Source organism: Bubalus bubalis, chromosome 6 (assembly GCF_019923935.1).
Source record: "Bubalus bubalis isolate 160015118507 breed Murrah chromosome 6, NDDB_SH_1, whole genome shotgun sequence".
Lineage (NCBI taxonomy): Eukaryota > Metazoa > Chordata > Mammalia > Artiodactyla > Bovidae > Bubalus > Bubalus bubalis.
In genome coordinates this window covers 87,186,398-87,210,744 of record NC_059162.1, presented here as the reverse complement: position 1 = coordinate 87,210,744, position 24,347 = coordinate 87,186,398, and the positions used below count along the sequence as shown (strand labels likewise).

Below are 24,347 nucleotides of genomic sequence, written 5' to 3'. Positions count from 1 at the left end.
TGTTTCAATACCCTACAGCTGTTCAGACAGGGAATTTCCTATTTTTCACTGGGGTTTAGGTAGGAAAACTTTTCTCTACTTTAAGAGTGAGGAAGTAAAAGAGGTTTGAGTCTCAAGATGCCTAAATCGGTTGGAATCAGTTTTCCACGGGAGAAGGTGTCACTGTGAGGCACATTACGTTAATTAGAAACACAACTTTTAAAAAGGGACCCCTAAACGAGAAGGCTGGGAGAGGGAGGTTATCTTGCCGGAAATACAGCCACCTGTCTATTTGCAACTCCCGCGCTGCACGGTAGCGCCCTGGAGTCCCTGCAATTCACACCAAAAGGGGACCAGGCGGGAGAAGGAGGCTTTACTCCCACGTCCTCCTTTCCCCCTCGCCCCTCTTCCCCGATTCCACACGCCGCCCCCTCTATTCCCGCCCGGGCGCCCTGTCGTCCCTCCCCTACCCCAGGCCTCGCCATCCCCACCCCGCCGGGTACACAGGGTCCTCGCTCCGCACCCCAGCGCCCCTCAAAGCTCTCTCCGCCCCAACTCCAGTACTCTGTCCCCCCCACCCCGGGGCCCCGCCCACTCTATAGCAAAGGCGTCCCCACCAGGACAGACCCCAGCAGTAGCAATAGAGAAGAGTCCGCCGACCCGACCTATGCGCACGCGCACACCTCGCCAGACAAGCCCGGCCTCTTCACTTCCTGCCCTCGGCAAGGACCGGGACGCTTTTTGCTCCGCCCACACCGGGCAGTCAACACACCCGCCCAGATCGTCCTCCCAGAGGGCCGGGGTCCCGTGTGAACTATGGCGCTCTAGTGCCCCCGCGTGGCTGGAGGAGGGACGTGACTATGGGCTAGGCCGCTTGCCTAGGAACATCTTCTCTAGCGTGATCCAGGCAAGAGTGTGCCCGCTGTAGATATGGCCTGCTGTGCTGGCCGAAAGGAAAGTGATTCGAAGGCTACCATAACGCTAAGGTTTCTTGGTTCAGAAGTTGCACTGATAGAAGTAGTCTTCGGAGTGTGAGAACTGTCTGCTTTCACATGGCACGTTTTAAGGAAGATGAGGGATAACCTGCGGCATCTGGAAGTTAGTTGAAAATAACTGGCTACAAAGTGATGTGTATAGTAGACTTTAAGATACCAGATAGTGATATACTTTAATTACAAATTTAGTCTGTTATGTTCTATGCACAGTGAAGAACATCTTAAAGGATAGAAACACTATTTTTAGGTATCACTTTTAGAGCATTTTAAAATGATTTTTTCTTTTATCTTGCTTGTCTGTATTTTGTAGTTTGCCTTTTGCTTCAAAGGAACTATGTTGGCATGTCTATGACCACTGGTTCCCTGAAAATGGAAGTGGCAGTTCCCTGAATCTTCACGGATTTATCTCCCACCCTCTGAAGTGCATGTTTCCTACCAAGGAAATATCCTTCCAATATACTAGCCACTTCTTGCTCATTCTGCCTGATTAGCATCATGTCATCAGTGAAACAGGTGTGGTGTTCTGTGGGATGCCCAAGTGATCCAGATTCTGTATTATGTGGGTCACAGAGCTGACACAATGGCTGTGATCAGGGCTCCTACATGGTTAGGTCTGCGGTAGTTTGTAAGCCATCCTCCTGGTTTCTGAAGGGGGCTAACAGGCACACTAAATGGAAACAGGACCATTTAAGGGGTGCCCATTCCTGCATCCTTTAGGTTGTTCATGGCAGCGTTAATTCCACTGTCACCTCCACATCCCCTTGGATGAAATATTGATTTTATTTTTTCAACTTGATAGAGAAGGGATAGTTTCAAAGGTATTCACTTGGACTTCCTCACATGAGAACTAAAGGCCAAGAACCTAATGTGCAGGCTTGCTCCAACTGCCCAATTTATATTCCCAATTAAGAATTCAAGAGTGGGGAAATGGGTGGGTCTGTAGGCCAAGGGACCATTGTAAGCTCTGTGTTATCAAGGACTCTGCTCATTATCTGACACTCAGAAGTCCCCTTTCTTACAGAGGAGCCATGGTGGTACTTTGTATTTCTGGGTAACAAGATCCTTTCAAATCCTGAGAAATATCTGGATGTTCCTCTTTCCCCAGTATACTTGTCTCAGTGTTGCAGGGTCCTTCTTCCTAGGGACCTAGCCACGTCCTTCGGTCAATGGGTTCCATGGTCTGGGTCTGAAAATTTACTCAGATATGAGAATTAAGAAAGGAACATGACTTTTTATTTGGATAACCACACTGAGACTCCTCTTCCTCCATTCTTGTGTTTTTCTGGTCATAGATATTAAGCAGAAACCAGTTGGCTAGAATACTTAGAAAATATTCTAAAATATTTTCTGAACGATTAGGCCCATGGAGCTTTTACAAACACATGCATATGCCCTTGTTGTGGTAAGGAGACCAAGGTAACTGTGGTCCCGGCAGTTCTGAATAGCCCATCCTTTCCTGACTCAGTTGAAGTGTTACTTTTGATACATACTAAATTTTCATAAATACCTGCATCTGTTTCTGGACTTTCTCGTTGTTCCTTTGTCTGTCTGTTCTGGCACTAGTATACAATTCTAATTATTCTAACTTTACAATACAGATTTTATTTTCAAATATTTTCTGCCTCTTCTTATACATTTGACTTTGAAGATGAACTTTAGAACTTTTTTCAAGTCCTCTCCATCAAAAGTCCATTGAGATTTTGGTTTTGTTATCACTGTATTTTTAAATTTATATTAATTTTGGAAAAAAAAAGTGTATCTTTGCAGTGTTGACTCTATCAATCTAGGAAACCGGCATGTGTCTCCATTTATACAGGTCTTCTTTTATGTCCCTCCATAAAGTTTTACAGGAGAAGGCAATGGCACCCCACTCCAGTACTCTTGCCTGGAAAATCCCATGGATGGAGGAGCCTGGTAGGCTGCAGTCCATGGGGTCGCTAGGAGTTGGACATGACTAAGCGACTTCCCTTTCACTTTTCACTTTCATGCATTGGAGAAGGAAATGGCAACCCATTCCAGTGTTCTTGCCTGGAGAATCCCAGGGACGGGGGAGCCTGGTCGGCTGCTGTCTATGGGGTCGCACAGAGTTGGACATGACTGAAGCGACTTAGCAGCAGCAGCAAAGTTTTACAGTTTTCTTATATGATGGGTCAAAGCAGTGTGTTTTTTAAAGGAACTATAGACTTTGGTTTGTCTTAAAATTACAGAATCTCAGAACTGGAAAGGACTTAAAAATCATCTCATCACCCCACTCAATCAAACAAGCAAAGATATGGGGTGTATTTTGGTGAGTTTTTTTTTACATGGTGACATCATATTATATGTATTTTCTGTGACTTCAGTTTATCACTTGAATAGCAAGTCTTGGAGAAATTTCTGTGTAGATGCAGATCAAGTTAATTCATTTTAATCACTGCGTAATGTTTTATGAAAATGATATTGCATCATTTAATTTATTATTCCCTTGTTGTGGACATTTAACTATTTCTATTGTTTTGATCTTACAAAGAACTCAGTTTACAACTTTGCACCCTAACTAAAATTGAAGTTCCTGAGAGTCTAGAGCACACAACCAGTGCCTGCAAAGTCCCCCTTCTCAAAGTCACCACTAGGTGGCACAATGCCTGACAAAGAAAGGCTTTTTTAAAATTTTTTTGGCTGTTAAGTGTCCTTTGCTGCTGCTGCTAAGTCGTGTCAGTCGTGTCCGACTCTGTGCGACTACATAGACGGCAGCCCACCAGGCTCCCCCTTCCCTGGGACTCTCCAGGCAAGAATACTGGAGTGGGTTGCCATTTCCTTCTCCAATGCATGAAAGTGAAAAGTGAACTTTAGTTCTGTTCAAAAAGTGTTTATCAGATGGGTATTGTATACTAAGCCCTGGAATTTTGCAATACCCCAATTTCAGCACAATAAAATCATCACTTCAAAAATACTTATTGGACTTCCCTGATGGTCCAGTGATTAAGAATCCACCTGCCAATGCAGGGGATGGGGGTTGGATCCCTGGTCTGGGAAGATCCCATATGCTGCAGAACAACTAAGCCCATGTGCCACAACTACTGAGCCCGCACTCTGGATCATCCAAGCTGCAATTACTGAAGCCTGCATGCGTGCAGCCTGTGCGTCCACAAGAGAAGCCACTGCAATGGGAAGCCCATACTCCACACCTGGAGAATAGCCCCCATTCACTGCAACCAGAGAAAGCCCACGCACAACAACAAAGACCCAGCACAGCCAAAAATCAGTCAATCAACAATACAGTATTTTTTTTAAAATACTTACTGAGTGCACACCATGTGCTGGGCCCTGTGTAGGTCTGAGGGCTCCAGGGAAAATGAACAATCCCCAGCTTTTCTTCTGGACTCCAACAATTTCCAGAATTAAAGAGGGGTCATTATAACATGGTACACATTTATTTCTAAGCTCCGGATAATTCTTTACACTTTAGACCAAAAGACCAGGCAGCAGATTTTCAAATAATTTGGATAATGTCTTAAATATGTTGTGAGATGTCCATGCTTACATTCTCACACTCTTGTACATGCTATCCTTTCTGTGTGGAATGTTATCTAATTTGGGGTTCCCTCAGAAGGATACCCTGAGACAAGAAATCAAATGCAAGTGATTTATTTGGAAGATGATCCCAGGAAGTACCAGTTGAGGTTCAAAGCAGAGAAGTGAGACAGGGAAAGGAAGGGAAGCCAATAAATGATGCATTAACAAACTGGTTACAGATGGAGTCAAATGAAGCAGAGTTTCTCTAATGAGTATGGGGGTACTATGTAACACACACTCAGAATTTTCCCAACTGAAGGATGAATTTGCTTGGTTATTTATCTACCAACTCTAGCCAGTCACTGAGGGAAAGTTGTCCCGAGGCTGATTAATTCTCTGCACTTCCATCCTCTTGCATATGTTTCTGGGAGGTCCAGAAGCCTCAAGCAGAGGCGTTCAGATGCTGATTTTTGCAAGTATAATGAGCATGTGTAGAAATACACCTGTTGGGCCAGGCAGCAAGATCCAGGGAGGTGTAAGTGGGCACCACTAACATCTGCTACCAATGCCTTTTCTACTGTCACCCAGCTAATTCATTCTTTAGAACACAGGGCAGAAGTCACCCTCTGAAAATCCCGCGTGCATATGCAGCCAGCCTGGTGAGTTGCTCCATCTTCTGTACACCAGCAGCACTTTGTTCTCATGTCTTTCCTACTAAGAGATTGTAAGTGGCTCTGAGACCCAAATTGGCTCCTGACTCCAAATCCCAGGATGAAACCACTAACATGCTCCCATACAAGTGAGCCCCTTGGATGTAGAGACACAGCTCCAAGCTCTGCCTCTGTCTTCATATCACTGTTTTCTGTGTGTTTCTGTGTCCTCTATTCTTATAAGGACACCAGTCATTGGATTTAGGGCCCTCCCTTGGTCAGGATGATCTCTTCTCAAGAGGAGTTGTTGCTCTTGTTTAGTTGCTCAGTTGTATCTGACTCTTTGCAACCCCATGGACTGCGGCATGTCAGGCTTCCCTATCCTTCACCATCTCCCAGAGTTAACATCACCAAAAGGAGTTAACATCTACAAAGACTATTTCCAGTGGAAATTGGAAGGAGAAAACACTCTGTGTGGCTCTTGAATTAGTAGAATAAGAGACTGAACTGCTGGTGGCCCTGTTGCTCCAGATGAGGAGGAAGCTGCCCTAGAAAATGATGCCAAGTCATGAGCATAATAAAGATATAAAGAGAGAAACAGAAACCTGACATTATTTGAGCCCTTGGATCCAGCCACGCGTGAAGCTAACACTTCCTCTTCACCTTCAAGTTACTTGAATTAACAAATTCCTTTTGCTTAACTAGTTTGAGTCACTAACACCAGCAACTGAACAGTTCTTACTTACTAATACAATCAAGTACTACACATTTAATTTCTTCCTTGATGCATCTGCTTTCCCTTCTCTTCCCCGACAAAGTCCTATTTATCCTTAGAGCTCAGTTCAAACTTTCTGGAGTAGACCTTCCCTAAACTTCCCCCACCTCCACCCCAGATTACATCAGTTCTACCAGATGGATGTTCTCATAGCCTGGCACTCCTTTATCATAACGCTTATACCACATCATTGTAATTGTTTAATTTATTCCCCTATCCTAAGGTTGCTTCCCTGGTTGTTGTTGCTCAGTCACTAAGTCATGTCTAACTCTTTGCGACTCCATGACTGCAGCACACCAGACTTCCCTGTCCTTCACTGTCTTCTGGAGTTTGCTCTCTCATGTCCATTGAGTCGGTGATGCCCTCCAATCATCTCACTCTCTGTTGCCCCCTCCTCCCGCTGGTGACTCAGTGGTAAAGAGCCCACCTGCCAGTACAGGAGAGGTGGATTTGATCCCTGGGTAGGGAAGGTCCCCTGGAGAAGGATGGACAGAGGAGCCTGGTGGGCTGTAGTCCATGGAGTTGCAGAGTCAGACACAATTTGGCAACTAAACAACAACAATCCTAACACTTCCACTGTGCTGAAATGTAAGACCTTTGAGAACAGAAAAAATTCTATTTATTGCTATATTCCAGTTTCTAGCATAGTGATGAAAAGTAGTAGGTGATTATTGTCTGTTCATTCACAACTTCAATCTTCATTTGTTTTTCAAAGTATGGTAAAATAGACTATGACCAATTATAAGTCATAGCTACTTCATGTGTGTGTGTGTGTGTCTGTGTGGCTACTGGACAACTGTAATATGTCCTGATTAATTTTTAGTATAGAAACTACTAATTGCTTTAACTTAGGGATTTCTTAATAAAATCATCATAATGATTTCTTGAAAACTCCCAAGCTGATCAAAGGGAATAATTTGAAAAGGATAATTATACTCATGGAGGATGAACATTACGGCTTTAATAATACTGAGCCGTCTGATGAGACTTAAAGAAAGGAAGAACTCAGTTTGCAGTTCTTTAGGCATTTTCTGAAGATCTGAATTTAAATCTAAATAATCCATTACCTTGAATGGGCTTCTTTTAAATAACTTTTGCTTTTTTCCCTGATTGTTGAAACAAATTACACTCATCATAGAAAATTTGGAATATACATAGAAGTACAGTTGGAGAAAATGAGAAGCCCCATTATCCCCACTGATGTATCTTTGTGTTTTATTTCTCTGCATATCTGTAACTAGATATCAGTTCAGATCCTGGCTCTTGTCCCCAGGGACTTTCCTGGTCTTACCTTCTCAGGATCCCCCCTCCAGCATTCCTGATTTCACTTCTCATGTGTGTCCCCTTCTTATCTCACAGAAATAGAGAGATGCCTTTTCCTTGATTTCCACACTTGCATAGCCAACTTACCCTAAAGATCTGGGGGTAAAGACAAAGAGAAATTTTATATCACAGTTCCATATTCATCATTCATTCATTCATTCCTTTTAAAAATGGAATATTAGAACTTCCATTCCTTAGTCAAATCACACACTAGTGGTCTGGATGAAGTTGGAAAGTATCCCCCCAAAATTCATTCCCACCTGGAACCTATACATGTTCTCTTATTTGGAAGTAAGCTCTTCATAGATGCAATCAAATTAAGATGAAGTCATACTAAATTGCAGCACAGCCCAATCCAATGCCTGGTGTCTTATAAGAAGAGAAAAATTTGGACACAGACACACACAGAAGAGAGGCTTCCTAAGTGGCAGTAGTGGTAAAGAATCCATCCACCAATGTAGGAGACACGAGAGATGTGGGTTCAATCCCTGAGTGGGGAAGATCCCCTGGTGAAGGAAATGGTACCCTGCTTCTGTATTCTTGCCTGGAAAATTCCATGGGCAGAGAAGCCTGGTGGGCTACGGTCCACAGGCTCACAAGGAGTCAGACACAATTGAGCACAGCACAGCACACGCAGAGGAAAGACAGGTGTGGGAAGGAGGCAGAGACTGGAATTATGCTGCCGTAAGCTAGGAAACCAAGAAGCTAGAGAATGCAAGAAGGCTGCTTCACTAGAGGCTTCAGAGAGAATGCGGCCCAGCTGACACCTTGATTTTAGACTTCTAGCCTCTACAACTGTGAGAAATTTACTTTGTATTATTTAAAGCCACTACGTTTATTGTGCATAATTATGGCAACCCCAGGAAACTAATACACGGGTCAACCCCATGCTGAGTGACCTCCTCTCCCCACCTCTCCACCCTCTCTACCCCACACTCACCCCCCTTCTTTCACTCAGTGCCCCCCAAATTTCCTCCCACTTCTTTGTGCAAAGCAATTTAGTTTCTTTTTCCAGTCCTCGGAGCAAGGGTTTAGTCACTCACTCATGTCAGACTCTTTTCGACCCCATAGATTGTAGCCCACGAGGCTCGTCTGTGCAGGAGATTCTTCAGGCAAGAATACTCGAGTGGGTTGCCATTCTGTTCTCCAGGGAATCTTCCCAACCCAGGGATCAATCCCTGGTCTCCTGCATAGCAGGTGGATTCTTTACTAGCTGACCTTATCCTTTGCTTCACCAAGTAGGAGATGGGATGGAGGGATTCCCTTTCTCCCGCCCCAGCAGACCATTCAAAGAAAACCAGTGAACCTCCCTGGTGGTCCAGTGGCTAAGACTCTGTGCTTCCACTGCAAGGGGCATGGATTTGATTCCTGGTCAGAGAAGTTCTATATTGCCAGGCACTGGGGCCAAAAGAGAAAAATTAGTCAAAGAAAGCTGAGTGAAGTAATGACTGATTTCTACACTGATAAAAATTATACTATTGCTCTTGAAGATTAAAAACAGAAAGAAAAAAGAGGAAAACAAAAGCAACTATGGTCAGTTTGGATTTAAAACAGCCAATTTTGCATTTAAATGAACAAATTTGTTCCCATTTTTCTCTTTTAAAGTGGAGGGGGGCCACTGTGTCACTTTGGTACTCTCTCCCTCCCTTGCTCCTTCAGCTAACAATATATTGTAATCATTTCTTCATATTAAAAAGTCCTAAAAGATTATACCATAATTTATACAGATCCCCAATCCCTTATCCACAAATTCAGAATGCTCTGAAAACTTTTGAAAATTTAGTGCCAACTCATTTGATGACCAATGACCAGAAGTGGCCTATAGCTATTTATGGTCTATTTATACCAATTAGTGTGGCTATTAGTAAGTTTCATGGCAGAAATCTGGATGTGTTGATGATGTTGCTCCAGACCTTATTGAGAATGCTAAATAGTATATGCACAAAATTATTTTTTGAAAATTCAAAGATTCTGAAACACATTGGATCTCGGAGTTGTGGATGTGTATAACCGTCCCTTTGTTTTTGGATATTTAGATTATTTTCAGCTTTTTGTTATTATAAAATTGCTGCAGGGAACATGTCTTATATGTAAACCTTTGTGCATGCATGCTAAGTCACTTCAGTCGTGTCTGGCCCTGTGACCTCATGAACTATAGCCTGCCAGGCTCCTCTGTCCATAGGATTTTCTAGGCAAGAATACTGGAGTGGGTTGCCATGCCCTTCTCCAGGGAATCTTCCTGACCCAAGGATTTTGCGTGCAAAAATGCAGCTCTGGTTTTCCTGTAACATTTTTACAATGCCGTTTTTTTTCACCTTTTAAGTCAAAGGATTTCACTAGATCCTGGGGGGTTGGCTAGGCCTCCAGGGGCTCAAGAATTCCAAGACACACTCCATTTCTCTCTTATCTAAAGTGTCGCCTGCCTAGCTGTGCTTGCGGGCAGGCACAGAATCTGGGCTGTGTCCAAGCAGGTCAGAAGCAAGTTCAAAGTTCTGCTCTCCTGCTTCTGAAGCCTGAACAGGACTTCCTCCATTTTATCTTCACCACCAGTGAAGTCCTAGCAATATTTTTAAAACATGTTTATTATCATTTCTAGTTTCTCTTCCAGAATTGTCTATTCGAGACCTTTGTCTTTTTTTTTTTTTTTTTTTTTACTGAAAACAGGCCCTCTTGTAAAATTATTCTGTGTACGTGCTACGCCAAGGCCAAGGGGTGAAGTGAAGTGAAAGTCGCTCAGTCATGTCTGACTCTTTGTGACCTCATGGACTATACAGTCCGTAGAATTCTCCAGGCCAGGATACTAGGGTGGGTTGCCTTTCCCTTCTCCAGAGGATCTTCCCAACCCAGGGATCAAACTCAGGTCTCCTGCATTACAGGAGGATTCTTTACCATTGAGCCACCTGGGAAGCCCTTCTACAAGTAAGGAAATCAAGCTCAGGAAGTTTAAGCGATTTGGTCCAAGATCATATGCTGAAAAGGAACTTTACCAGAAGCTGCATTTGGCAATCTCAGCCTCCTGGGTCCCTCCAAGCAGCTCACAGATTAGTCTCTTGAACTGTCTACTCAAAACCTCTCCTTTTTTCCATATAGCTGTCCCCAAAGACCAGGCAGCTGGTGGACAAAAACTGTAAGTGTCAGACACTCAGGTCTCTCTTGATCTGGGCTTTTGCTCCCACCAATGCTCCCCTCAACCATCTGTTCAGTAGCCACGACCTTCTGACTCGGTCTCATCTCCTGAGGCCAAACTGGGCTGGTCCTTTTATCTCCATGCCTGGTTTTGACCATTCTTGGTTCCTTTGCCAGCTCATCCTCCTCTTTCATGTCCTGAAGTGCTGAAGTCTTCAGAGGCCTGGAACTAGTTCTCTCCCCTTTTCCATTTATCACTTTCCTCTAGCCACTTACATCTGTGATTATAGATTTTTGTCCTACCTACATACTGCTGCTGCTGCTGCTGCTAAGTCGCTTCAGTCGTGTCCGACTCTGTGCGACCCCATAGACGGAAGCCCACCAGGCTCCCCCGTCCCTGGGATTCTCCAGGCAAGAACACTGGAGTGGGTTGCCATTTCCTTCTCCAATGCATGAAAGTGAAAAGTGAAAGTGAAGTCACTCAGTCGTGTCCGACTCTTAGCGACCCCATGGAGTGCAGCCCACCAGGCTCCTCCATCCATGGGATTTTCCAGGCAAGAGCACTGGAGTGGGGTGCCATTGCCTTCTCTGTACCTACATACTAGTGCTTCCCAAAACCTATATGCCAGCTTCTCCCAAATCCCCATCTGCTGCCCATACATAATATGTCAGACATCTGTATCCAACTCCTGGCTGAACTCAACATATCCAATAGCACACATTATTTTCCTCCCACCAAACACATTCTCTTTCCTGAGTCCTCTATCGTGGGTAATGGTATCTCCAACCAGTCATGAAAGCCTGAAACCAGAGAACTGTTGTTGACACCTCCCACTTCCTCACCACCAGGTGGACTCCAGCCCCAACTCCTACTGATTTTGTGACCCTGGGTATCCCTCCAATACACTAATTCCTCTCCATCACCATCACTATCCTCTACACTTGTTCTCAGTCTAAACTACCTTTATCTCTCACCTGAGATTCTGGTCTTCTCCTGTTTCCCTGCCTCTACTCTTGTTCCTTTTCAATCTATTCTCCAGACTCCAGCCAGAGTGATTTTTTTCCCCAAAATCAGATTATGTCTACTGCTGCTAAGTCGCTTCAGTCGTGTCCAATTCTGTGCGACCCCATGGACGGCAGCCCATGTCACATCTGTGTAAATGTGTGTGTGTGTATGTGTGTGTGTACATGTATATATGTATGTTCAATGATTTTTACTACACTTATATTTTTTCACTAAATGAATTGCTTATTGAACACATTATGAACTACATGGTCCTGTGTTACTAATGCAGCTCATGTGTTACTTTGCACAGGAATTTAAGAAGCTTTATATAAAAGGATTTAGACTCTTTTGAACAAGAAATCCACAAGACAAAATACAATTTACATTGTCAGCCAACTCTCCTACCCACCTATACACATACATACAGTAGAAACAAAACTTTTATGGAACCCTACTTATTTTTGTTTGAAATGTACGTTTACTTTCTGGGCTTTTCTATCTTCTGTTGGTTTCAGGTATACAACATAATGATTTGATGTTTGTATATATTGTAAACCTTAAATATGCAGATGACACCACCCTTATGGCAGAAAGCAAAGAGGAACTAAAGAGTCTCTTGATGAAGGTGAAAGAGGAAAGTGAAAAACCTGGCTTAAAACTCAACATTCAAAAAATGAAGATCATGGCATCCAGTCCCTTCACTTCATGGCAAATAGATGGGGAAACTGACAGACTGTTTTCTGGGCTCCAAAATCACTGTGGACAGTGACTGCAGTCATGAAATTTAAAAACTCTTCCTCCTTGAAAGAAAAGCTATGACAAACCTAGACAGTGTATTAAAAAGCAGAGACATTACTTTGCCAACAAAGGTCTGCCTAGCCAAAGCTATGGTTTTTCCAGTAGTTATGTATGGATGTGAGAGTTGGACCATAAAGAGAGCTGAGTGATGAAGAACCGATGCTTTTGAACTGTGGCGTTGGAGAAGACTCTTGAGAGTTCCTTGGACAGCACGGAGAACAAACCAGTCCATCCTAAAGGAAATCAATCCTGAATATTCATTGGAGGAACTGATGCTGAAGCTGAAGCTCTAATTCTTTGGCTACCTGATGAGAAGAGCCAGCTCCTTGGAAAAGACCCTGATGCTGGAAAAGATTGAAAGCAGGAGGAAAAGGAGATGACAGAGAATGAGATGGTTGGATGGTACCACTGACTTAATGGACATGAGTTTGAGCAAACTCTGGGAGATGGTGAAGGACAGGGAAGCCTGGCATGCTGCATTCCATGGGGTTGCAAAGAGACATGCCTGAGCAACTGAACAACAACAATATATTGTAAAATTGCTACTCTTGAATGGGGTTGGGATAAGGTGGTGTCAGTAGGGAGAAGGGAGCCCCTTTTTCTTCATACAAAGGTCCCCACTCACCCATTTGTCAAGCCCTTCACTACAAGTCCAACTAGACAGGAGGTCCGTTTCTGCTTATCTGTACAGAGGCATGCCCTATACTAATTTGCACAAAGTTCAAAATATTCACTTGAAAGGCCTTTCTTAATGTGTCCTTGGAGCTTCCCCCAGTGGTGAAGAATCTGCCGCCCAATGCAGGAGACATGAGTTCCATCCCTGGGTCAGGAAGAGCCCCTGGAGAAGGAAATGGCAACCCACTCCAGTATTCTTGCCTGGGAAATCCCCTGGACAGAGGAGCTGGCGGGCTATAGCCCAAGGGGTTGCAGAAGAGTTGGATACAAGTGAGCCACTAAACAAGTCTGTCCCCAGCCCGCTTCTCCAGCCTCAAGCAGCACCACCCTTCTCCTTGCTATCTACATTCTAGGGTGCCGGACTACTCTGAGGTTCTCAGATAAGCCATATTCCCTCTGCTTCAGGACCTTCCCACCTGCTACTTTCCTTTGCTAAAATCCTTCCTTCCCTGCATAAATAACATCTACCCATATCCTGACTCTTAGATCAAGCATCAATTCCTTAAGGATGTGACTCCCTCTAAGGCAGAATCAGAACTTCCATATGTGCTGTTTGTCTTCAGAGCACTTATCTCATTTTTCAATTGTGCCCTTACCTTTATGATCATATACTTAAAGACTGTCTTGGCCTCTGGACTTTCAGTTATACAAAGTCAGGGACTCTACCAGTTGGATTGTTGGTTGTAAACAACAGAAACTGATTCTGGCTAAACTCAAGCATAAAAGTAATTTATTGGAGGATTTGGGGTAAATATACAGAATCAGTGGGAAGACTGGAGAACCAGATTCAGAAAATGGTCAGGAAGTAGGTTGGCTGGGCAGTAGGAATACGGCCAGAGGCAAGCAATGGGACAGTCTAATCAGTATGGCCCACTGGTATGCTGCTACTGGACAGTTGACATCTGTAAAGAGGTTGTACAGCTGGCAAAGTTAACGCTGCTGGGACTAATTTATCAGGTGATGGATGGCTGATGGATGGCTTCCTGTCCTCTAGATCAATGTCCCAGGCAGGAGAGTTCAGTTGACTGAGCCAGGTCACACACGCATGTTCCATCAGCCAGGAGCAGGACCACCTAGCCTCTCACCAAGACTCACATAATAATGGGTGTGTCTCCTCATTGAGAAGGTTGCAGGGTTGCCAGTCAAGCAAAAAACAAACACCAGAGAAACCATGTCTATTCAGTGCATCAAATACTCCAAAAGCTAGTACAATATCTGGCATAAAATAAGAGAAACAAAAAAAAATTTGAGAGAATGAGTGAATGATAAAACTTCAGAATCCTTAAGGACATAGGTCGTCCAATTTGGGAGGGCGTCCAGGTAACACTTACAGTTACTCAAGACCTCTTCCCTAGTACTAGTTTGACTAGTACTGGCCAAACTAGCCTCTTGGTCACACTTACCTTAGTCCCATTGAGGTGAGATTAGAAGACAAGAGTGCTATGAACCAGAGTAACTGGATATTATTAGATCCATTAGATGATGTAAATGTGAGGACCAGGGAGGTAAACTACCAGATTCAAGATCACACGGCTAAAAAGAGAGAACCAAGACATCAAGCTTCCTTGCTGACCTAGTTGAACTGACACCTTCTGTATCAAGCTCTGTTTCGATAGCACGTGATAATGTGCTTCCCATCAAACTATTTGGGTGATCGGAACATTTCCTCCAACAGTACCAACCAACCAGCGAGTTGAGAGTGGTGGGACCCCAAAGGGGCTGCGATGCTCCAGAGTGGGAGCCACAAGGACCTAAGGCTACTGAAAGGTTAAACTGATCTAGTCAAGAGACTCTTGGCCCTGTCTGTCCAAGAAGACACGATGTGTCGGTAAGCTGAGTGTTCAGACTGCTGCTCTGGGACATTTCTCTTCCCCTCCGTCCCCTCCTGGTATAGCATGAACCTGAGAGTTTCCACTGACATTGAGGGTATCTTAGCTTACTGTGGAATCAGGGGACACAGTTCTCCTGAGCTCAGTGGAATTCCTAATGCTGAATGAAATCCCGTACGTATCCCCACCCTTCCAGTAATTCCTTGAGTTCATCATACAGAGCAGTAACGACACCACCGATGGTGTTTAGCAATGACAGAGAATGGCTCCAGGAGGGAAATTACAACTGGAAGATGCCCATCAGGGTATGCTGTTGATTGTAAAAGAAATGTGTTACATTCCCAAGTGGTCCTTCAGGGGATTCCCTCTGGGTCCCTGAGAATAAGCTTCTCAACTTGCATCATCTCTTTTTGGCACGGAACATGGTTCTTTACCCTGTCGTATTGTAGAGCGTAGTGATAAAAGCACAGACTCTGGGGAAGGTAGCCCTGGATTTACATTCTAGCTGTATTCCTTACCAGCAATGTGATTTCTGGCAAGTCACTTATTAATACCTTGGTTTCCTCAGCAGTAAAACAGGAACAACAGAACATATCTTCTGTTCATGGGATTGTTGTTAAATGGATGAGATAATCAGGGTAAAGTTGTAGGACAGTGTCTGGCACATTATACATGTTCAATAAATGCCAGTAGTTGGTATGGTTTCATTTCAACACACACTTCTTGAGAGCCTATTCAGAGCTAGGCATCTTGCATGACCCCATGTGTGATACAGGAATAATTCTCCCAAGAGTTCATTTTGCTCCTTGTGAAGGCTTTGTTCAAAAAGAGACAAAGCAGAGGGTCATGGGGGAAAGAGCTCTTTTATCACAAAATACAGAATTGCACTCAGGCCTGACATTTTACATAGGCAGTAGAGTATAATGGTTAAGAGCATGGATTTGTGGGGAGCAGGGCATTCTCTGAGGGGTAGACAGAATAATGCCCTCCCCAGTCAAGATGCCCACAGATTAATCCCCAGGATTTGTGGATATGTTACATTAATGGCAAAAGGGACTTTGCAGATATGATTAAAGTTAGAGGCCTTGAGGGAAGATAATCTTATCCTGGACTATGTGGGTGACCCGACCTAATCACGTGGGTCCTCACAAGTGAGACATTTTTCGTAAAAAGATGGGACAATGGAGAAAGATTCAGTGTGAAGTTTCTACTTGCCATCACTGGTTTTGAAGTTGAAGAAAGTGGGGCATGAGGTAAGAAACATAGGCTGCCACTACAAACCGGGGAAAGCACTTCGTTTACAGCCTGTGAGAAGAAATTAAACATCTAGGTCCCATAACTGAAAAGGAACTGAATCCTGCCAATAAACTGAATGAGCAGAAAACAAAATCTCCCCTGGCACCCTCAGAAAGGAATGCAACATGCAGATATCTTGATTTTAGCCTAATGAAACCTGTGTCTTTTCTAGCCTTCTTATCTCGAGAACTGTAAGGTAATAACTATGTATAAATGTGTACTGTTTAACCCACTAGATTTGCAGTAATATGTTGTAACAGAAGCTAGTATACTCTGGCTAGCAAATTTATAAATCCTAGGAGACAGTATAATACATTGGTTAAGAACCTGGGCTTAAGAGCCAATGTGCCTGGGCTCTGGGAGAAGGCAATGGCAACCCACTCCAGTGCTCTTGCCTGGAAAATCCCATGGACAGAGGAGCCTGGTAGGCTGCAGTCCATGGGGTCGCTAGGAGTTGGACACGACTGAGCGACTTCACATTCACTTTTCACTTTCATGAATTGGAGAAGGAAATGGCAACCCACTCCAGTATTCTTGCCCGGAGAATCCCAGGACAGGGCAGCCTGGTGGGCTGCCATCTATGGGGTCGCTAGGAGTCGGACACGACTGAAGCGACTTAGCAGCAGCAGCAGCAGCAGCATTGCCTGGGCTCTAAGCTCAGATATGCCACTTATATTAGATGTGTGACTACAGGCAAGTAATTTAACTTTCGGTGTCTTTTTTTTTTTCCTTTGTCTGTTACAGGAATAATAATATGGCCATCAATACTTGTTTGGGTAAAAGATTATGCTAAAATAAAAGACTCTTACAGAGACCCAACAATGACATAATTTAAAAACAAAAGCATTTATTTCTTTCTCACGTATCTCACTCAGCTTTGGCAGCCATTTCATACAAACCAGGCAGACTGTGACTTCACCTCTATAAACAGGTAACCTCAAAGTTTGCTCTCATCTCCCTGAGAGCAAACGCCTATGGACAGAGAAGTCCCTTTAGGGAAGTAGGCTGAAAGTGCTGTTTGCATTGCATTGGAGAGGGTTCAACCGTGACTAGTTAGTTATTTGGATCTTGAGGGGTCTTTCTGTCATTCTATCAAGACTGACCATTTACTAAATATGTACTCAATCTTTTCTTATGTCTAATCTTTAAAACCAAGCATAGTAGACAAGACTCACTTGTTTTACAAACAAGAAAGAAAGGCCAGGTAAATTCAAAACCCACACATTTTATACTCAACCAAAGTATCGCTCCCATTTAAGTGATATTAAGAAACTAAAGGAAACGCACAACAATTTAAGAACAGAAATGATAGTGAAAATAAAGAGGAGACTAGGGAGACAAGTGGAACAGACATTAGACAACACAGAAGTCAGGGTATTGGAACTGTAGGGCAGCTCAGCCACTATCTGCAAGACTTGGGTAAACCCATTCTCCTCTCTGGGCCTCAGTTTCTTCATCCAGAAAATGGACTCTTGGACTAAATGATCCTCTTTCCAGCTCTGACGTTGTGATTCTATTTGAAAAACGGTGACGCCAAAAGTACGTAAGCAGGTAAAAAGTATGTGATTTAAAGAATTGCTCTTGGAATTTCCAGGTGGTCCAGGTGGTTAGGACTCCATGCTCTCACTGCTGAGGGCATGGGTTCAATCCTTGGTTGGGGAGCTAAGATCTCACAAGCCATGAGGCGGGTCCAAAAAAATTGCTCCAATTAAGGAAATAGCGAGAGTGGAGACAGCCCTGGTGACCAAAACAAGAAAATTAAATGAAACCTCCTGTAGGGCTCAGAAGACAAGTTGTGACCTGCAAGGTGAATCCTACCTGCTCTTCACATTCCTGTCAAAAGCAGCCCCAGGCCAGAGCTCAAAATAGTAAATGTTAAATTGGGGAAGGGGGGTGGGGAGGAGGAATCTGGTGGTGGCTAAACCCCTGGAGAGAGCCAATTCTGGACAGTATAGTTCTGTGACTAACAGAAGTGAGCTGAGTACAGAACAGAGTATGAGGAGCTCTTCCTTGGAAGAAGTGAATAGGAAAGATGTCTCAACCTGCTGGAGCTTCCCAAGTGGCTTAGTGGGTAGAGAATCCACCTGCAATGCAGGAGACACAGGAGACCTGGCTTCGATCCATGGGTGGGAAAGATCCCCTGGAGGAGGAAATGGCAATCCACTCTGGTATTCTTGCCTGGAAAATCCCATGGACAGAAGAGCCTGGTGGGCTGCGGTCCATGGGGTCGCCAAGAGTCAGACATGACAGCGACTGAGCACACAGGCATGGAACCTGTTTGGTGCCTGGGGTAGAAACCTGGGCTAGAAAGCTGAAACAAGGGTTCTACATTCTGGCTTTGGTACATGGAGGATGTGTGATCATGAGTCACTCAGCCTCAGCCTCTGTGGACCTCAGTTTTCTGACATGTGAAATGAACATAATCCATCGTGGTTTAGTCGCTAAGTTGTGCCCGACTCTTGTGACCCCATGGACTGTAGCCTGCCAGGCTCCTCTGTCCGTGGGGTTCTCCAGGCAAGAATACTGGAGTGGGTTGCCATTTCCTTCTCCAGAGTATCTTCCCAACCCAGGAATCGTTTGTAGGCAGAATCTTTACCAACTGAGCTACGAGGGACCTAATCTATAAGAGAGGGAAAAATTGAACACCAAGTTCTAGGCATTCCTATCAATTACCTTCATTTAATTTTTTTATTTTATTTTTTAAACTTTACATAATTGTATTAGTTTTGCCAAATATCAAAATGAATCCGCCACAGGTATACATGTGTTCCCCATCCTGAACCCTCCTCCCTCCTCCCTCCCCATTCCATCCCTCTGGGTCGTCCCAGTACACCAGCCCCAAGCATCCAGTACCGTGCTTCGAACCTGGACTGGCAACTCATTTCATACATGATATTTTACAGTTTCTTCATCTGCTGAAAACTACAAATCTCTATTATAAAAATTAAATGTTGAAACATTTAATTTTTATAATAGAGATTTGTAGTTTTCAGCAGATGAGGAAACTGGCGAGTTAAGTGACTTATTGCCCAGTAAAGCAGGATTTGAACCCAGGTTTGTCAACGCTTGATTGTCAGTAACCCAGCGCCTCAGAGATGATACAAGTGAAAGTGCTTTACAAACTGTAAATAAAGTGCAATCAATGACTCAGCCCAGAATTAATGCAGACATTTAGAAATTATTCAAAAGCCACATTCTGATGAAGAATGGGGTTGCTCAGAACTTTTTCCTTTGTTCAGCCGCCCACTCAATCCTTAATCTGTTTACTTTCTGGGCAGTCAAGTGATAGTTTTCTGAAGTGACTCTTGAAACAATGGCAGTGTGATGCAGTGAAAAGAATACTGGATGAGGAATCAAGAATCTGTCTAGTTTCAGCTGGGTCACCGAAACATTAATCTTGAGAAGTCACTCACCCTTTCATCCGTAAGATGAGAGGTTAGGATAGAGGTGATTGCCAAGGTTTCTTTAGCTAAGGTATTTCAGTGATGGGGGGAGTAGGGGTGGGGAGGGTGGGTGAGGGGTGGGAAGTTGGCCTGAGACTTGTTTCACTCATTGTTAAGGTTCTCATTCTAACCTCAGGCACGTCAGCTGTCCTTTCCACAGCCAGCCTACTTCAGCCTTCTCTGCTTTTTAAGCCCTATTTTCACCTGAAAGGATGTTTGAAGCCTTCCCTTAGCAGGAGTGCTTGCAGGCTGAAGAGACTCTGGGGACCATAAGGTATCATTCTTTCAACACACACCCGTCACGGCGCCAAGCTGCCCAGGCAGCAGCTTAGAGCTCTCTCACCCCAAATCTTACTGGTGCTTCATTCTTGAGGGGCAGGCATAGACCAGAGTGCAAATCAGAGGAGGAATGTGAGATGTAGTCCGGGGAAGAAACTGAGGTCCTGGACCTAGCTATTTGGATGTACCACTCCATCCTCGTACATGCCCGTGGTTGCAGCAACTCCCAGGAACTGCAGTAACTTGTTTACCACTAGGCTACCCCACTGTGACCTTCTAACACACCCTGCTTCACATAAATAAGCGTGAATGAGTAAAAACAAGAAGATAAATGTGAGACAAGATTTTTTGCAGCTAAAATGAAGTTTTTAAAGCACCTTACTAGTAAAATCTTAGGAAAACAGACTACGTGGGCACATGCACACACACAGCCAAAGCACGAGCCCGCTACAGACTGGCTGTGCCCATGTGGGAAATTCATTTAACTCAGAGACAAAGGTAGAGTTTTCTTCTCCAGGGGAGAATTCTCACTTGGTGATAACCTTAGGCTGGTCCCCTTTCCTGACAACACTGGCTGGTTCTAGGCGGTTCCCTCAGACCTACCCTCAAGCAGTTGGTTTCCAAACAACCTTATTTAGAAACACCTGTGTTTACACTTGCCAGCTCAGGGATCTCAGAAACACCAGAGTGGCTATGGGAAAAGGCCCATCCTGCTAAGAAGTGTTAGAATTTGAAATAAGAAATCTGAGTCATAGGAAATTAGAGCAGTCCCAAATCATATTAAATCTGGAGCAAGTTTTCACAAATTCCATCTTTTGGTTTGTGCCTTTTCCATATTTTATTAAATTCATGTTTTAAAAAAAAATCACAACAGCATTATCAAAGACAACCTATGTACAAACATTTTACAAAAGAAACATTACTATTATCAGCTGTAATAAGGGCAAGTTGAGGAACAGATGCTGAGTTTCTGGGCCAAAGTCTGCCCTCAAATAAAGACATCTAAAATGTGCAGGCAGCTCAGACAGGCTTCTTTCCCCGTGACAAGCATGTGTGGTCAGTAATACAAACGTTGGGAAATAAAGATACAGCATGGGCCCAATTAGCGAACTCCTCATCAGGAAGGCCACGAGACAAGTGGAGCTAATGAAATAACTTAAACCCAAGACAGCAGCTGTTTCCCAGCTAAAAGCGTTTAAGCCTTCAGCATGGATTTCCGCATTTGTAAACCAGGCTGGGTTGTCACACAGACACTTGATTCTTATACATAACCCTATGCCAAACTTCCCTTAACTCTTGGAGTCAGGTTTCTGGTTGGACCGAAAGGGAAGGAATTTTAGAAATGCTTTCTTCAGGACAGAAGTCAGACAGCGAGGTAACCCTGAGAACAGGATCTATTAAATATGGTGGCGGTGGGGGGAGGCAGGAATGTGAGAGGAGAAATGTCTCCTGAGGGGGGCCAAGAATCAAGAAGGTGACTGACTCACTTGGGTTTGGAACCTTGCTCAAATAGGATACCCTACCCCACCCCAGCCCCGCCGGTACCTACAAGCTCGGTTTCTGTCTTATCTCCCCCAGTTCCTTGATCTCCACCTTCTTGTACTTTCCCGACTTTCTGCGATTGGTGATCACCAGGACGGCCACGCCGGCGACCACCGCCACCACGACCACCACGATGACGGCGATGAGGCCGCTGGTGAGGCGCTTCATGGAGAACTGGGGGGGCTTCTCGTCCAGGTAGTAGATGAGCATCTGCTCCAGGACCAGGGGCTGTCCGCCCACGCGCAAGTTGAGGTCGCGGGGGCCTAGGAACAGCGACTCGCCCTTGACGTCTCTCTCGAAGTAGTACGCGGCGTCGCCGATGTCCACCTCGCCGGCGACCTTCTGCGACGAGTTCTGGCGCAGCTCGATCTGGATGGTGGGGTGCTCGTAGTGCACAGCACTCACGAACTTGGGCTGCAGCAGATAGCGCTGCTGGAAGAGCTGCCGCAGCTCAGCGTCCAGGTCCGAGTGGTTGAAGGCGGGGGCGTCCAGGCGGTGGCGCAGGTCAATAAGGATGTGGTAGGTGCGCACCACCTCGTCGCACTTCAGGCTCAGGTCGCCCTTGTCGGTGCGGCGCACGCCCACCGAGTTCACGCACCAGCACACCGACGTCTGGTTGCACTGGCGCGCCTTGAAGCGCCCCTGCTGGTCGCAGTCCGGATCGTACAGGCCGTCGTTGTCCACGATCGCGTGCTCGCTCGGCCGCACCAGCGCGCGGCCGCTGTGGGAGGCGCTCATGCGCGCCTTGAGCAGCAGGCACTTGGACGTGAGCGTGGAACAGTTGACCGCCTGGTTCGAGCCGAGCACGCGGCACTGGCAGCGGCCGCTCGGGTCGCGCTCGTCGCACACGGTCATCTTGTTGGTGGGACACACGCACTGGTTCTGCGCGGCCGCGTGGCCGATCACCGCCGCCAGCATCAGGAGCCACGGCGACGGCAGCGCGAGGCCCGGGCCCCGGGCCATGGTGGGGCGGAGGAGCGAGAACCCGGCGCGGGCTGGCGAGGACTGGAGACTCCGCAGGGCTCCGGCTCCGGCGTGTGGGACGGTATCCAGGCGTCTGCCGCCCGCCGCTCCCTCCAGCTCTTATACTTCGCCGGACCTGCCGGGCTGGTTTGGCCGCCGACTCACCCGCTGGTATTTGGGTGACAGATACCCCGCCCGCCCCTTCCCGGGCTCTAGTCCCCTTCTCACTAAAGGCTCAGCCGGGCCTGCGCCTCCCGTGATAGGATCAGGGAGGCGGAGGCTGTCCCGTCTCCTCTGGACCGAAAGCCTGGGAAAGGAAAACCGATACTCAGCTGGGGGCGGGGTGGGGGGAGGGGGGCGGAGTACCGCCCCCGGCCCGCGCGGCCCCGCCCGAGAAGGGACCCGCCCTAGGCGCGGCCTCCAGCCCAGAACCTTGGGCGTCCGGGTTGCTCTCCCGGGCTGGAGTTCTCAGAAATTGTACTGAGAAGGACGGCGTGGGACTCAGGTTTTGTTCCAGCCCTTGTCCCTCCTTTAAGTTCTTTCACTTTCTCGCTTCTTTTCTCAGTCCCTTGCTTGCGTGCTAAGTCGCTTCAGTCGCGTCCTACTCTTTGCAACTCTGTAGACTGGAGCCCACCAGGCTCTTCTGTCCGTGGGATTCTCCAGACAAGAATACTGGAGTGGGTTGCCATGCCCTCCTCCATGGGTTCTTCCCCACCCAGGGGTCGAACCCCTTAAGTCTTACAGTTCCCTTAATAGCATGGATGTATATAGTTTGCAACCCACTCCAGTGTTCTTGCCTGGAGAATCCCAGGGACGGGGGAGCCTGGTGGGCTGCCGTCTATGGGGTCGCACAGAGTCGGACACGACTGAAGCGACTTAGCAGCAGCATATAGTTTACAGTACACAAACATTATCTCATCCTCACGTCAGGTCCTGACAGGTATTCACTGTCTATCAGACCCATTCCATAGGTGGTGTAGGTGAGGCTTGCTATATGCTATGCTAAGTCACTTCAGTCGTGTCCGACTCTGTGCGACCCCATAGACGGCAGCCCACCAGGCTCCCCCGTTCCTGGGATTCTCGAGGCTTAGAGAATTTAAAGTTGCCGGGCCAACAGTTTCCTCAGATTCCTTGGAAATGCCTTTGCAACTCTGCCTGGCTGTTCTGAGACCTTAAATAAGTGCTTATGGAAATAGTGGTGCCGAATCTGAAGGAAGGTTTAGAAACAGGTCTGTTACCATATCACAGTTAAAACCCAAGTGTCCTGGTGGCCAGGATATTAGAAGTTCTGTTAAACACTTTCCCCCCCTCTTATTTAAACACCACAAACTGGGAATATTTATGCACGTAGTCAATATAGGGAGATGAAAAGGAACACATTCTTTCAAAGAACCAGCAAGACTATAAGGAGTTCCTTGTATAATTTGATTCTAAAAGAACAAATCATTGCTTTTCTTTCAGTACGCCCCATGTAAGTAGCTGAACCACTGCAAATAACGAATGGAGCTTGTGAGAAATTACTTGTCTGCTTCTTTGTGGCTACTGGGATGGGATGCAAGTGTTGCCATCTCTTTTTTGAATCATTGAGAAAGTTCAGGATTTCAAATCGGTGGTAAAATTAACAATGCTTAGCAAGCTATAATTATTCCCGGCTCCTCCGGTCAGAGCACATTTTATATGCTCAGTATTTAAAGAACACCAGCAGTGGTTCAGGGTGGTGTTTAACACATGAAAGCCAGTCAGGCTTCTACCCCATTAATTTTCTAGCAATTCCTGAGGCGGGTAGGTGGATATGTATTATTCTGCCTTTACAGGCAGAGAAAGCAGAAACATATGGGGGTCAGTTTCTTACCCACAAGAAACTGGCATTCTGCTCTCTACTCCCACTGTCTCTGTTTAGGTTCTTGAACCAGGAGCCTCCTCAGTTTTCCCCTCCCCAACACCCAATCCACCCTGAACAAGAGAAGGCTTTCTACATCACAAACCTGTGCCCATCTTCTCTGCTGAGAATCTTTCATGCACAGAGTGGGAGGTGCCCTTGGCTCTTAGGATGAAACTCATACTTCTTAAGTTAGCACACAAGATCATATGTGATTTTGGCCATATTTCTCAAGTTATATTATGTAACCTCTCTGTGCCTTAGTTTCCTATCCTCATCTGTAAATAAAATGGG

General features: G+C 45.6%; 2 protein-coding genes across 6 annotated transcripts in view; both read right to left on the bottom strand.

The window, feature by feature from the left end:
* Positions 1 to 795, bottom strand: part of OMA1 (OMA1 zinc metallopeptidase) — a 107,410-nt gene extending 106,615 nt beyond the window's left edge. Inside the window, exon 1 of one of the 5 annotated variants that reach the window (XM_044944942.2) lies at positions 663 to 795. The gene's annotated coding sequence lies outside the window, so the exon portion shown is untranslated. Of the gene's footprint in view, positions 1 to 596 lie in introns of all 5 variants that reach the window. The other 4 variants (XM_006048269.4, XM_006048268.4, XM_025288633.3 and 1 more) reach the window with 4 other exon arrangements.
* Positions 796 to 20,482: 19,687 nt separating this feature from the next.
* Positions 20,483 to 22,517, bottom strand: TACSTD2 (tumor associated calcium signal transducer 2). The gene has a single exon (XM_006048270.4). It carries the CDS (start codon positions 22,172 to 22,174, stop codon positions 21,215 to 21,217), a length of 960 nt encoding a protein of 319 aa, XP_006048332.3. The 5' UTR covers positions 22,175 to 22,517; the 3' UTR covers positions 20,483 to 21,214.
* Positions 22,518 to 24,347: the final 1,830 nt, after the last annotated feature.